General features: G+C 36.9%; 1 protein-coding gene across 2 annotated transcripts in view; it reads left to right on the forward strand.

Moving 5' to 3' along the window:
* Positions 1 to 9,489, forward strand: part of LOC106951965 (T-cell receptor beta chain C region) — a 46,556-nt gene extending 37,067 nt beyond the window's left edge. Inside the window, exons 4-8 of one of the 2 annotated variants that reach the window (XM_074527699.1) lie at positions 3,413 to 3,455; positions 7,721 to 8,068; positions 8,152 to 8,184; positions 8,298 to 8,404; positions 8,484 to 9,489. In XM_074527699.1, the coding sequence (XP_074383800.1) occupies positions 3,413 to 3,455; positions 7,721 to 8,068; positions 8,152 to 8,184; positions 8,298 to 8,404; positions 8,484 to 8,510 (558 nt within the window). In that variant the 3' untranslated portion in view covers positions 8,511 to 9,489. Of the gene's footprint in view, positions 1 to 3,311; positions 3,456 to 7,720; positions 8,069 to 8,151; positions 8,185 to 8,297; positions 8,405 to 8,483 lie in introns of those variants that run through there. The other variant, XM_074527700.1, reaches the window with a different exon arrangement.
* The last annotated feature ends 5,944 nt before the right edge of the window (positions 9,490 to 15,433 follow it).

Consider the following 15,433-nt stretch of genomic DNA (forward strand, 5'->3'; position numbering starts at 1 on the left):
TACAAGACGAAGTATTTTTGTTTAATTATAAAAGTCGAAAAAATAAAAACAGCATTTAAAACAAATGTCAAAGATCCTGCTCATATTTTTTTAAATCAATGATTTACAGATTCATTTTCTACAAAAAAAAGCCACTTTATTAAAATATTGTCTATATAGATTATTAAATGTATTTAAGTTGTCTATTTATTAATTTAATGCATAATAACAACAATTGTCTTAAGCAATAAATGTGGCTCTCCTCTCAATTTGACATTTTTGGCCCTAATAGGCCAAAACCTTTGGACACCTTGCAGTAGGATTTAATAAAACAAGAAAACATATTAATTCGGTTTTGAAGCCTAATAATCTGTAGATGAGTTTTCAAAAAACTGCATTTCAGGTAACGTATCTACATGTGTTGAGCTATTATATGATGTGATCCTTCACCACAAACCTTTCCCAGTCAACTCATGTTCCTGCACTTTTGAAAAGTTCCCTACATCTCTGGGATCACAGGATCAAACCTCCTTCTGTCTTATTTACTCGAAGCCACAAACTGATCAGGGAGCAGCTGGCAGCAGAGTTCAGTTTTCCTACTCTGTAATATGATCCTGAATCGCTCCTCATGTCTGCCTCTTGTTTTTCCTTAATCCTGTATTCCCATTGAGATGAGGAAATTTCAATTACAATTCTCATCTTATACTGACCTCTACTGGCCATGTGTGAAAAATACAACTTTAACTTCCAACTATTATACCATGAGTTCGATTTTCAAAATATGCAGAAAAATGGATTCTATTATGACAACTAATCTTAAAATAAAATTATGGCCACAAAGTAACAATGAACAAATTTTAAGAACTTCAACCTTCAGTAAAAACGTATCCACAGCTCAGATGAGATAATCTGTTGCTATGACAACCATCCACTCTACAAATAAGGTCTTTACAGAAAAATGGTAATAAAATAAACACAAACAAAGTTTTGTAGTCATTTTGCCACAAGTTGTGTATCATGGAGGACAAATAAAGGAAGGATATGCCTTGGTCTTAAGAGACTAAAATTTTACTTCAAATCATTCATACAAAATGTTACATGTGGCACTGCACAACAATCTGTGACGAATGTTGGAGGCTTCAGAAAATCAGTTATAAATAAAGATGATACTTTACCAAATGCAAGTCAAGCGTACTTTAGAAAAGGAACAAAGTCCACAGTTTCAGGTAAGTTGAACTTCTCACATGTTCAGTTTGTTGGATCAGTGGTTTACTTTGACAGAACTTGAGGAGAAGTTTATGAATTCAGTCCTGGTAGGAAATGTGGAGGCTGCAAAACTTTTACCCTCTAGTACAGGAAGAACTACAAACATGTTTATGTTGCATATTCTTGTGTCTGATTGGCCCAGTTAAAGCTCAGAGCTTTTGACTGGGAGTGGGCTCAAACTCGGACCGAGTTTGAGCTATTTTGCAAAGAAGGACGGACAAAACTTCTGTAGACATGCAACGCTACAGAAAGCCTCATATAGAAGACCTAATGTTAACTTTGAAAAAGTTTCATTCAGCCTCTGAAAACATCGTTTCTGTGTCATTGCCAACTTTATCCTTTGATAATCCAACAACCTTAAACTCAAAAACACACATCAGTTGATGTTCTCTCTGCTGACTGATTGGCTGCAGAGTCATGACCAGCTGACGTGTCACTTCCTGTTTACACCTCCAAACAAACAAAAGCAGCCAGCAGCTTCCTGTCCTCTGCTCTGCCTTCTTTTCTTAGCCGACCCAGAAATAGCAGCAGGCAGCTTGGAGCTGCTCCAGCGTCAAGTCGGCCCGACCTCCACAGCTGCTCCCACAGAGACTCAGATGGAGGCTGAGATACGGAGAGGCTGGCTGGGGGGGGCGGAGAGCGGGGAGAGACGGAGGCAGCAGGTTTTTGTGTGATGCTTTTCCACCGTGGGGACAGGGGGCCACGGTGATACAATCCTATAGAGCCGCCGTACAAAAACCTCCTCGCATTAACATCCATCATGTGGACGGCTGAGTGCAGCACAGAGAGCAGCAGCAGGAAGCAGGTGGAGGTGGGCAGAGTGGAGGCTCAGCCAGGCTTTAAGAAACACTTTAATATGTAGAAAATGAACCAGAAACAGCTTTTATTAACACATGTTTGAGTTTATACATGGAGCCATCAGGTCATGTGTTCCTCAGGGTCAGAAATCACAACTTCTTTAAACGTTATGAAGCTCATCCTGCAGGTTTAACCTTCCTGATGATCTGGGTTATTACAGCCGGTCTGAGGGAGAAGATTATGGAAAGTTTGGGGACTTTTTGGTCCAGGAGAGATTCAGTGTGACACTGGAAACGAAGCTTACTTTGGAAAAGGAACCAAACTTACAGTTTTAGGTAAGTTGGATTTCACACATGTTCAGGTTTAGATCAGATTTAAGCTCAAGTAATTCTTAAACTGAAGTAAAATAAAAAAGTTGTTGAGCTTAAACGTTTTGACATATTGAGTCAAACTCAAAACACTGTGAACTACGGAAATCCTGCTTACTTTGGAAAAGGAACCAAACTCACAGTTTTAGGTAAGTTGGATTCTCACATGTCCAGGTTTAGATCAGATTTAAAATTAATGCAAAGGTCAGATGAGAGTAAAGAAAAGTTCTTTAGAGTTTAAAAGTTTGGCTGTATTAACCTGAAGTTGAATCACTGTGACCTACACTGATCCTGCTTACTTCGGTCAAGGAACCAAACTGACAGTTTTAGGTAAATATTCACTTTATTACAGAGTTTTAATGCATAATACTTTGATTAGGACCTCTGTACAGACAGACGAGTCTTTGTAAAGTTAATTCTGATAGAAAAACAGGTTCATGTTCAGTATCACTGCACTGTGACAATGCTGAAGCTTACTTTGGTCAAGGAACCAAACTCACAGTTTTAGGTAAGTTTAACTCTTCACACATCCAGTTCATCTGATCAGATTTAAACTAAAATAATTCTTAAAATAAAGTAAAATTTGGTGAAGTCAAACGTTTTGGCTTATTGGGCTGAAGTCAAATCACTGTGAACTACGGAGATCCTGCTTACTTTGGAAAAGGAACCAAACTCACAGTTTTAGGTAAATATTTCGCTTCAATACTGAAATCTAACAGATTACACTTAATCAAGCCTTGAGGTTGATGTTGTGTTAAAGTCATTTGAACATAAATATTACGGTTAAAGAGGTATTTGTTGAGTATTGCTGCACTGTGACAACCTCAACGAAGCTTACTTTGGAAAAGGAACAAAACTAACAGTTTTAGGTGAGTACAGTTTGCAAAAATGAACCAAATTTTAAGCCGTAAAGGTGCTTGAACAAGCAGCAAGTAAGCAGGTCTTTCTAGTCAGAGTCCAGCTCGGTACTTTTTGATATGAAGCTGAAGCTCTGTGATAACAGAGAAGCTTATTTCGGCCAGGGAACAAAGCTGACTGTTCTGGGTGAGTAAAGGTTTAAACAAAGTAAATTTGAGGGCCAAACTGATGTATCGGGGAATGGTTTTAGATCCTCAGGCTAAAATCTGCAACCTTTTAACTATTTCTGAGGAAAATCGACTAATAATAGGACAAGGATATGAAATATAAAGCTGCATGTTGGAGTGTTTTACACATTGAATCTGTTCACTGTGCCACTGGTGCTTATGAAGCTTACTTCGGAGGAGGAACAAAGTTAACAGTTTTAGGTAAGAGATATGAAAATATAAATGTTATTCAGACATGTTTTTATAAAACCTTTAAAAATAAGAGCAAATCCAAAAAGATTTCCAGTGAAAGTTGAGCTGCTCGCTGCCTGAGCTCCAACTTTTTGCTCTGAACTTTAACCGCTGTGCCAACTATGAAGCTTACTTCGGCCAGGGAACAAAACTGACTGTTTTAGGTGAGTAAAACTGTGAAATCTGATCCCTGTGAAAGCAGCTAAAGCAGTTTTACTAAACTGAAAAATGTTTAGCTTTATTTGAAATTAAATACAAGTTTAAAAAAAAAAAAAAGTCAAATGTTTGCATCGTGGCAACACAAAGAGCAGTCTAAGATAGAAAAAACACCAAAAAATAACTAAAAAAGTAATGCAGCAAAAGGAAAGAAGAAGCTGAGGTTGTTTTGGGCACTGATGGGTCTCACTGTGACTCTGGTGGTGGAGCTGAAGCTTACTTCGGAGCGGGGACAAAGTTAACGGTTTTAGGTAAGAAATTGACTCAAAAACAGCAAGAATGACAAAAATGGCTCAGACTTTAACCAATTAACCTAAACTGTATCAGAAAGAAGCTCATTTCATGACTCAAGAAGGGACATTTCTGAGGTTTTGTGAGGTTTTGTTATGTAACATTTGCTAGTTTTAAAAGGAACATTTAACTTGGTGAGAATTTAGTTGACAGGAGAAGCAGAGGAAAGCAGGTTGTGAGCACTGATCCTGCTCACTGTGGTCAGTACGTCTGAAGCTTACTTTGGTGGAGGAACCAAACTGACTGTTTTAGGTAAGAAACGTTTCAAAATATTGATTATTAAATAATATGACATGATTTACAGCAGGACTGGTGCTACAAGACCCCCCAAAAATAGTATGAAAGTTATTAGGATGCTTCGCCAGGGCAAATAACTTGGCCTAAAAGTGTTGGCAAAAATTCAAAAAACATTGAGATTGTGACAGAAAAAGTTTTTAAGGTCACAGGAGAAGTTGGGAAGGTTTTGTAACTAGCTGAGCAGTAGAGAGTTTGTGTCGCAGACTGGAGTCTCTGTGCTCCTTGGGCAGCGAAGCTTATTTTGGAGCTGGAACTAAACTCACCGTTTTAGGTAAGAAATGTTTCAAAATCTAAATTATTAAGTAATACGACATGATTTACAGCTGGATTGGTGCTAAAAGACCCTCAAAAAATAGTAAGAAAGTTGTTAGGATGCTTCGCCAGGGCAAATAACTTGGCCAAAAGTGTTGGCAAAAATTCAAAAAACATTGAGATTGTGACTGAAAAAGTCTTAAAGGTCACAGGAGAAGTTGGGAAGGTTTTGTAGCTAGCTGAGCAGCAGAGAGTTTGTGTCGCAGTCCAGAGTCTCTGTGCTCCTTTGGCAATGAAGCTTACTTTGGAGCTGGAACTAAACTCACCGTTTTAGGTAAGAAAAAACTAAAATAGAAGCTGGAAAGAGCTCCGACATCATTTAGGATATATGAAGCATCAACTGAGCTTTTTCTGAAGTGTAAAAGACATTATGTCAAATGTCCTGCAGTCAAAGTTGAGGAGCTATTAAATGTTTGGCTCAAAGCCCAGATTATTACCCCGTCAGTCGGTTCTCATCACCGCGGTTAAACACTGTGACTCCCAGTCTGAAGCTTACTTTGGAGCTGGAACTAAACTCACCGTTTTAGGTAAGAAACACAAAAAATATTCACAATAAATCAACCTAGAAGATCAGATGTAATGGAAAATTGGTTTGGAAGTTATAAATATATATATATAAACGTAAAAACGAATTCAATCTTCGGCTCTAGTGTAGATGTAAAAAACAAAAAAGAATAAAAACTAACAGGAGTTGGTGAAAGAATTAGTTTTTGGTTTAGTTTTGCTACAGAAGTCGTTTAGTTCATGTGTAAAAGACGTTAAAGACAGCAGCAGCTTCCAGCAGCTTTTCCTGCAGCTGTTTATCAGTGTGAACGACTTCAATCCTGCTTATTTTGGAGCTGGAACTAAACTCACCGTTTTAGGTAAGACTGCAAAACGGGAAAAAATCTGTCAATATTGGAGTTGTGTTTTTTCTCCAAAATAGCCAGCAGTCTGTCTCCTTTGCCAATAATTTTCTAATGTAAAAAGCAGCCTCTAGTTTTCAATAGCAGCAGCTTTTCCTGCAGCTGTTTCTCAGTGTGACGAACTATGAACCTGCTTACTTTGGCAGAGGCACCAAACTCACAGTTTTAGGTAAGAAAACAAAGAAAATCAACAACTTATTTCTTTACAAAATTTACTTTTTTTAAAAACTGCTAGGTTTACTGCTTTGAGGTCAAGTAATTTGTTAGAATATAGATCAGCTAATATCTGATCTGAGGAAATAAAGCTGGTTGAGAACTTTAAATATTTGGAAAGTTGAGAAACTAAAAAGCATATGTTTTCAACTTTTAGTGACTATAATCTGTATAGTAGATAACTAACCAGCTAAAATAAAGGAATTGTGTTGTTGAAACATTAAGTTATAGAGAACGGTAGACCTGGTAGATCTGAGTCGGGTTTTGTTGTTGCGGCTGAGCGTTGTGCTCGAGCTCATACCCTGCTGAGTTCGGAGAAGGAACCAAGCTGACAGTCCTGGGTAAGAGCTTCTGAGATATATAATTAAATTGATGTAACCATTGATTTAATGTGCTGACTGTGTAAAATAATAATATCATAATTCTGGGATTTTTCTACTGAAGAATGTAGAGGTAGTCAACTTGCTTACTTTTATCTCTGCACATCCAAAACTTCTCATTTTTTAACTTTACACTGAAAAAAACAAAACCTTGCCAAGTAGTTTTGGTCCAACATGGTGAAAAGTTCTGGTGCACTGACTAAAGAGTCACTTTACAGTAAGATATAAGAGCTTGCTTTAATATTAATGGAAAATATTAATATTACAGCTAATTTCACTTATACCAAGTTAAATAATCTGCCAATGAAACTAAAACTTTTTTTTATCAATATTAAGGAATTTTAACTTGTAACAAACTTCTATATCTTGCTGAAAAGTTACTTGTAAGATAGTTTTGTCTTATCTCAAGTCTACTAAGATGTTTGCACTAGAAACTAGACCAAAAATACTTCGTAAGAATTTTTTGTTTCTAAAATATATTTTATGTTTTCTTTCAAGATTTAGAATAGACATAAACGTTGAAAGTCAAAGTAAAATTCAGGAATTATATTGGCAACACTGACCAAACGTTCATAATTATCGTCAAGTTTCAGATCAGAACGCCAGAATGTAAAAACCAATATGAGTTTAGAATGTTTTTACTTGGGTTTGCTGCTTGTTAATTGATGTTATATTTAGTAGGATAATTGCAGAATAAATGTAACTACTAGAAAAGACGGTCTTTGTTTTCAGCCTCAGTGTAAAAGTCTATTTATGTCGTACTGTTGGCAAATGAGGTTGATTTAAACTAGTGAAGAAAAACCCGATAATTAAAGTAAAACATGTTTGGTTAAGTCACACTTAATAATCATGTAAAGCAGGAACGTATCAAACTCATTTTCATTTCAGCCGCCATCAAATCCATAAATGTCCTTAAAGGGTCGGTTTTACCACAATGTAATAATAAAACCTGTTAAACTGTCCAAATATTACAGCTTTCCCTCCATTCAAGAAGTATTTCTTAAAATTAAATAATCTGAAACATCTTTTCACATTCATGTATTTTGGGACTATGCTAATTTGACTGATGACTTTTCTTTTTTTTTGGTCCAAACTTTTTGCAACTTTTCACACTCGTTCTAAACACACAAGGCCAGAGGAGACGGTCGAAATTTAGCATTTTCTTAGGAACAAGAACTTCTTGGTGGGACTCCCTCGTTGGGTCTATGATCAGCACATGATAGCCAACATGTTATAAACTATATTCTTGAAGGTTTATTAACATTTAAAATCGATAACACCAAAGAAATACATATACTTCCATACATTCACGTGTCCAGATGTTCAAATTTGGGTGAAGGAGTTTTGACTGAATGAATTGTTTTTATCTCTTCTTTCAAATCCAGATGCTGAAGTCCAGCCCCCGACTGTGAAAATTCTAGAACCTTCAAAAAAAGAATGCAAAGACAAGAAAGGGAAGAAGAAGAAGACCCTGGTCTGTGTGGCCTCTGATTTCTACCCCGATCATGTCAGCGTGTCCTGGACGCGCAATGGCCAGAACATAACTGATGATATCCAAGTGTCCACTGACGCCGCCGCCACCGCCAAGAAGGATGGAAAAAATTACAAAATCACCAGCAGGCTGATGGTACCCATTAAGGATTGGGTTGAGCCAAACATTAATTTTACGTGCACTGTCAGCTTCTTTAATGGGAAAAGTAACATCAAAAAGAATACAACTTATACAAGTACGTTCATTTCCGAAACAAATATCCTAAACTGCTCCTTGTAGCTATACTCCTAATGATGTCCCTTCTCTTTATTCCTCCAGCAAAAGGCATAGATTACCCAGTCATCACTCGAGGTAAACTGCAACATTTCACTCTTAAAAGCACAGAAAACGTAGTTGGCAGCAGGTTGTTGGCTTTGAGAAAGTCTTCTTATTGTTTACACTGTAAACATCTGAACTTCCTACAGAGAGCTACATAAAGATCACCCAGAACGCCAAAATTTCCTACACCGTCCTGATCCTGAAGAGCTGCCTCTACGCCGCCTTGGTCTGCTTTCTGGTCTGGAAGCTTCAGGTCGGTCCAGAAACATCCATGTTGGTTCTGATAGTTGAGCTTCTGATGCTGAGGGATTTTTTTTAAATATCTTTTTCAGAGAAAACGTGGAAAACAGACCAAGTGAGAGCGGAGCTGAAGCTTTCAATCTTCCTCCTTGTACATAATAAACCTGATCTGCTGTTATTCTGCACAGACGAGATAATCTTTGGATATTTCATGTTATTTTACAGAAATGATAAAACTCAAAATCTCACCAAGTGGTTTTGGTCTAGTATCTAGTGAAAATATCTTGAAGAAAGACAAAAGTAACTTACAAGTGACTTTTCAGCAACATATTAGTTTGTTTTAAATCAATAAACCTTTACCGAGGATAAACTAGTTCCATTAACAGATTAATTTATAACGAGACATTTTCTCCATGTAAAAATAATCTGCCAATGGAACTAGAACTTCACCAATATTAAGACTTAGAAAAAGCTTCTATATATTGCTGAAAAGTCACTTTTAAATTAGTTTAGTTTTATTTCAAGTTTTTTTTGGGGGGGGGCGGTTTAGATAATTGCACTAGATACTAGACCTAAAATTATGATTTTGTATTTTTGCAGTGTATTATTGTATTTTTCCAGATACTTTCTAAATAAGTGTGTTTGTTTTTCTTCATATGATCTTCAATAAAAGTGTTTTAAATTATGCCTGACGTCATGGCTGTTCATCTTTTTTCTGCACTTTGTTTGGGAAATGATTCAAAAGTTTTCATCTGACTGTCAACTTGTTTTTTCATATGTATTAAAACCACAAAATTACACAATTGAGTGTTTTTAATCAGATGTGGAAGCAGAAAAATTAAAACTTCATACTGACAGTAACCGTCGTTTTCCTCCTTCATCACTTTTTCCAGAGATGCTGTCAGATATTTTTAGTTGCCTTCTGAGAAGCCAGCTCATTTTCTTTCTACATCTACGTGAAACATCTCAGTTTCAGATCAAGACTCTCGGTTTCGCCAAGATGCAGTTCAAGCATTTTTAGCAGGAGAGGAAGAGCGCGAGAACAGGAAGTCGACGTTGAGCAGAGAAGCAGGTCAGAGCCGCTGCGGGGGAGCAGAGCGCGGCAGGATGCGGTCGCATGGCGGCCTGCAGCGCCGTCTCTCTGCTGAGAAACGACCTTCAACCTTTACCGCCGCATCCGGCTCTACGATCGCACCTGCATCTGTGCAAAAACACCTCCACATATACACACACACACGCGCGCGCGCACAAACACACACACAGCTGGTAAACACTCAGTTTCTGTGTCAACTGAAGCTAAAAACTGAACCTGTCAATATGTGAAAAACGACTAACAGCAGCTGTTTGCTGTGACCTGGAGCTGAAAGAATTTGTTTTGTTTTGTTTTATTTTGTAGAAAAATGAGATGGGTGTAGATTTGTTGCAGAGATCAAATTAAATGAGTTTAGTTGTGTGAAAAATATTTTTTCTGTTTCTGCTTCTCTGTCACACTACAAAAAACCAAATCTGTACCAAGTATATATATATATATATATATATATATATATATATATATATATATATGTTCACTTGAAATAAGACAAAACTAATTTACAAGTAACTTAGTTACTTTCATCAATTCTTTAATATTGATGAAAAAACATAGTAGTTCAGATTGGCAGATTATTTCACTTATAACAAGGGAAACTGTTTTAAGTGAAATACTGTTTCATTGGTATTAAGAAATTATTGACTTAAACTACTTGCTGAAAAGTTACTTGTAAGTTAGTTTTGTCTTATTTCAAGTACAAAGATATTTGCACTGGAAACTGGACAAAAATATTTGGTAAGATTGTGTTTTTTTGCACCTTCATTGTTTCAGATCATCATATTCAATATGAAATGTTTAACTAACCTGGCTCTATGTGGAAATATAACGGCTCCTGTTAAAACATGAATCAACTGATTAAGGACATTTTGATTCACTTCGATCAAAACCTAAAGTCTGATTTCTACCAGACATTCAGACTAAAGAAATCATTTAAACAGAAAATGTTCTAATCGGCTCAGCAACCTTAAAAATATTCAAAGGGGAAAAAAATTATAATAAAAACATAAAATAACAGCAATAGGTCAGTGTGTGTCACAAAACAACCAGCAGTGGTCACCCAATCAGAATGACCCCAGGAGCAGGTCAACAGGTCGACCAGGAGGTCAGAGCAGAGTCCAGCTGACTCCCAGAATGAGGTCAGCCAAAGAAACTGGGCAACAGGATGTTTATGATCTCCAAGACATTTGAGAAAAGGTCTTAAAACGTTTAAAAACCGCGTATCTCGTTACATTTCTAAAAGAAATTAGGTGTGAAAAAAAAAAAAAAAAAAGGAAAACTGTCAGGAATCAAAAGCTTTATCATATCCGAGTGTTTAAATTAATTGTTTCCATGGGATTTCTATGTAAACTATGAAATAACAGAGAGATTCCCTGCATAATTTACCCCAAACGGTAAATTATTTTTGTAACTTCATAGCATTTAACATGAATTTAAATATCTAAAGAAAACTCTTAGCTTTCTTCAGCCGTTTTTCTTTAAAACATGTCAGGAAAAACAGAAAACATCTGTACAGCAACAGAAATACGACACCTGGGAATATAGAGCACAAGCCTTCAAACCACGAGCCTTATATCTGTTTAAATGTTGATTCTACGACTCGGTTTAAACTCTATAGAGCAAGATGACTTTAATTTATTGATTTACTTAAAACCTCATGTGCAACAACCAATAATAACTAATGATTCATCACTTTCTTTGGAAGAAACGTTGGTGGTGAACTTGGCTAAATAAAGCGAGTTTTTAGAGAAACTAGCGACCCATATTCTGTTACACAGAACAAACAGAAAAAATACAAACAAAAATTCTAAAAAATAAACATTTTTAGACACTATTTGCAGGGACTGTTTGTTTTTGGGGTTTTTTTTGTCAAATCTGACTTGCAAGACTTTATGTCTCAAAGCTAACATTAAATATACAGAAATATTTAATTCATTAAAATACTGTGTTTTTATATTCAAACGTCAATCTAGACAAGACAAAAAAATATACATAAAAACTTGAAATTATATTCAATTTAATAAATATAACAAACATAAATAACAAAGCAGCAGGACGTTTGTTAACACTTTGGCATCATCAGGCCAGAACACGGCGCTAAACAGTGAGACATAATGTAACGAAGCTTCTAGGCAGATAATTTGCCTTTTAAGTTGGTTAAAAGTAATCCAAGTAAACTAAAGCAATGCCTCACACTGAGGATGCATGTAGTGGCAGTAGAGAGGAAAAACTTCCTTTTGACAGGAAGAAACCTCCAGCAGAACCAGAAGCTGACTCAGTACGAGAGGCCGTCTGCCAATGCAACCGAGGCAGGACAGAGCAGAGAAAAAGAAACAGTAGAAGAAGTACTTTCTATTTAAGGGAGTTCAGTGCAGTAGAAGCTCCTTTGGTTGTTTTACGACAAACAATTTAACACAGCTGATTGTAAAGGCTGAAGGGGGTAAAAAAAAAAAAAAGCACTCAGCTGCAACACAAAGTCAGCTAGTAGTTTTATCTAGAAGAGAAACATGGAGTTATCTGCAGCATCAGCTCAGGATCGCCCCCTGCAGGACAAACGTTTCACCATGTTAGGTTTCCTTCAATAGTTTCTAATGTTCTCTAAATGGAGTGAGGTGTAAAAACAGGTTCTAAAGAAACCTTGAGGAGAACACAACTAACTTCGGTTTGAGAAGGTTATATTCTACAAAAAAGTAAATAAATCAATCAGATAGTGGGCCAGACAGTGTAAACCTCATCTCTGTGACCTCTGACCTGCAGCTTCAGCAGATCTCTGCATTAGCCTACGCCATGCAGAAGAAATGGTGTTTCATGAACAGCGTGTTATTTTGGCACAAAAATAAATCGGTTCTCACGTTTCAATTTAAATAACTGATTAACACAAACAAAATTTGTTTTCATCATTGATAACCGTAGTAGATGATACTATTGAGTACAGATCAAATAGATGGTAAAAATAAAAACGGGTATTCTGTGTTTCAAATACTTTAGTTTGTATGTAGATATGTTATCAAGGTTTATTGTAGTGATCTGAACTATAAGCCTGACCTGGAAAAACTTCCTTCTGCCTCTTAAATAGCGGAAGCCTCGGCAGCCATCTTTCTTTCACGTCACAGCATTTTTTTCAACCATGAACTTCAGATTCCAACATGATAGCTGATTTAAAAAAAAAAAAATCCACAGGTCACGTGACCAAAGCAGCCACAAACTGCTCAAAAAACCTCAAGACAAAATATTTTCAACACAGCAGAATCCTTCTCAACACAGCGACTCAGCAGAGAATCAAAACAAACCAGCAGAGCAAAAGCTAAGCCTTCGGCCTTCAACAGCTCTTACTTTGAGACGTCCTCTGGGCGCCATGGCAACAGTTGCTTGACCTACCTTTAATGGTCAGGGGAAGTGGGGGAGACCCCCTGCTTGATTGTGCTGATCACCTCAGTGTCCATGTCAATCTGCTGGTGGTTCCAGCCACTTTTTTCCTCGTCAAATGTCTTGTGGACACAGCTGCCAAACGAACCGCCACTGAGAGGCCGTGGTCCGCCGTTCCTTGTCTGCTGCTCTGCTTACACACAAAAAATGGCTTCAATAACTTTGTCGGGGAAAAAACAAACAACTTAAATAAAGTTTCCGAAAAATAACTTACCAAAAAAAAAAAAAAACGCAGCGATTTCAAAATATGGAGCTCCAGCGGCCTACAGCAGGTGTGTTAATTGGCCAAATTACAAAACCTCCTTCAACATGGAGAGTTTACGTGGCTCTGCAGAAGTTTTTAATCATTTAGGCTGGACGTCCACTCAGATTCGGTGTCTAAGACCAGAAAACCGGGTTCCAGAGTTAATAAATATCGGGTAGTGATGGGCCATCTGAAGCCAGGCTTCGAGGCGTGTACCGAGTAAAAAGGGGGCGTGTCCGATAAAGCCCCGCTTCTAGGCTTGTGTTGTATTGCTGAAAACCACGTGACTGGCAACAAACGATGCCTCACGTTGCATGGGTCACGTGACTGCTTCATTTTGCGTGTCGATTTTCAAAATAAAAGCGATGAGCCGTGCTGCTTCATGGGTAGTTGTCCATTTGGTCGCGCATCAGAGGAGGATATTTGTCTTCAGTGGCCAAATAAAATGAACATTGACCAACATATTTGATGTGTACTGATGATGGCACTCATCAAAATGTAATGTTTGATACTGATTTTCTCAATTGTAGATTATGTTGTTTTTTTATAACTATATTTTTGTGATTTTATGATGTAAATCTCTTTTAACTGCATTGTTGCTGAAACGTGCTACACAAATAAACTTGATTGATTGTCTGAAAAGGAGCCAGCAAAAGGAAAATCTCTGACTTCTGGGAATTCTTTGAGATTATCGCTCACAATAAAATTCTTCTTAGATAACAATGATTAACACCTCACCTCCACTTCCCAATTTCTCACCTTCTGGAAAGTTCCACTATTATTGGTAGTGTGATTACCAAAGATATATCACAGCAGAAACAGATGTAATGCTGCAGAACTAAAATTCAACATGTAGCCAAATATAAGGGATCATTAGAAATCCAAGAAAACGCGAATGGCCCAACAGACAATAAAAACATCAAATGTCTTTATTGTCAAATCAGTCTGTGATATAAAAGAAACCCCAACACAACCATTGACTTCAACATATACCAGGATTAGATTGGCGACAAATCATTTTAATAATTAAAACATAAGACAATTAAATACGGTTTCATTGATTCTCCTGTTACTAAACATGAGTTTGATGAAAACTTTGTGACAATATTGCATTTAGTAATTTTTGGAAGCATGATCCACCTGGGTGACAAGGCTGTTAGTTTCACCAGCAGATGTCACTAGTGAGTGATGAAAGAAGCATCGAGTAACGAACCTTTTAGCAAAGCAAAGGGCTGGAAAGTTTCATTGCTTCATGAGGCTTCATTTGCCCATCAGGACGTCAGTTTCATGTTTCCGAAGCCAGGTGACGTATACCAGCCGCGTCCTCCATGCGAAGTGTCTCTGTTCCGCATGCGCAAAAAGCTCATAAACAAACATGGCGCTGTTCGGCAGGGTTGCCAGATCTGACCATTTCAAGTCCAATTAGTCAAAATCTCAATCTCTAATAATATGTTTAAAATCTAAAGTGTTCACTCTTTCTCTAAATTATTAGGGAAAAACTGGCTTGTTCTTGTAAAAATGTACTTTTTCAAAATTTATAGCGGGCCAAATTACAATAAATAACTCATTAAATATTTTTAAATGTGTCCATTTATTAAAACTCCTCACTCACCATAGTTTCTGGGTCTTTTAATTAATCTTTAAATAATATAAATTTATCCATGAATTGCTTATTATGAAATGCAATAAAGCTTTCTCAAATGTGTTTTTCTTTATTTTTAGATGATTTATGAAAAGATAAGTCAACAGATCTCAATTAAATGTTTGGTTTAGATTTAATTTCAAATTAAAATCATTAACTTTCTGTTGTTCTGTTTCTGCTGCAAAAAGCTGGTCCAGAACTTTATTTCCGTATCAGGAGTTCTTCAGCTCATCGCTGACTTCAGATGTTGTAAAATGCAGCTGTTGTGTGTTTGATAGATCTGAATTCAGGCTGATTCACAGCAGCTTCTGGACCTTCAGAACCAGAACCAGAATGCACCACAAACAACATGAGCTTCTGGGCAGGGACCCCTTTTAAGACCCACAGAAGATGCTACAGAATATGTAAAAAAAAAAAAAACTTTTTAAAAAACTCTTATTCATTAGTCAATGTGTTTCACATAAATGCTGCCTCATACCAGCTGAATTTAGTACTCAGGGCTTTTAGCAGCCGGTTTCTCCACAGAAACTCCTTGTCAGAAACTTTTCAATTTCTCTCTGCCTACATTCACACTGAAAGAAAAACAGGTTATCAAGAGTATGAATGCTTTGTCTTAAAGTATTTCACATTAATGAAACTTTTT

Source organism: Poecilia latipinna, unplaced genomic scaffold (genome assembly GCF_001443285.1).
Source record: "Poecilia latipinna isolate Pla-1442-1.1 unplaced genomic scaffold, P_latipinna-1.0 Scaffold484, whole genome shotgun sequence".
NCBI lineage: Eukaryota > Metazoa > Chordata > Actinopteri > Cyprinodontiformes > Poeciliidae > Poecilia > Poecilia latipinna.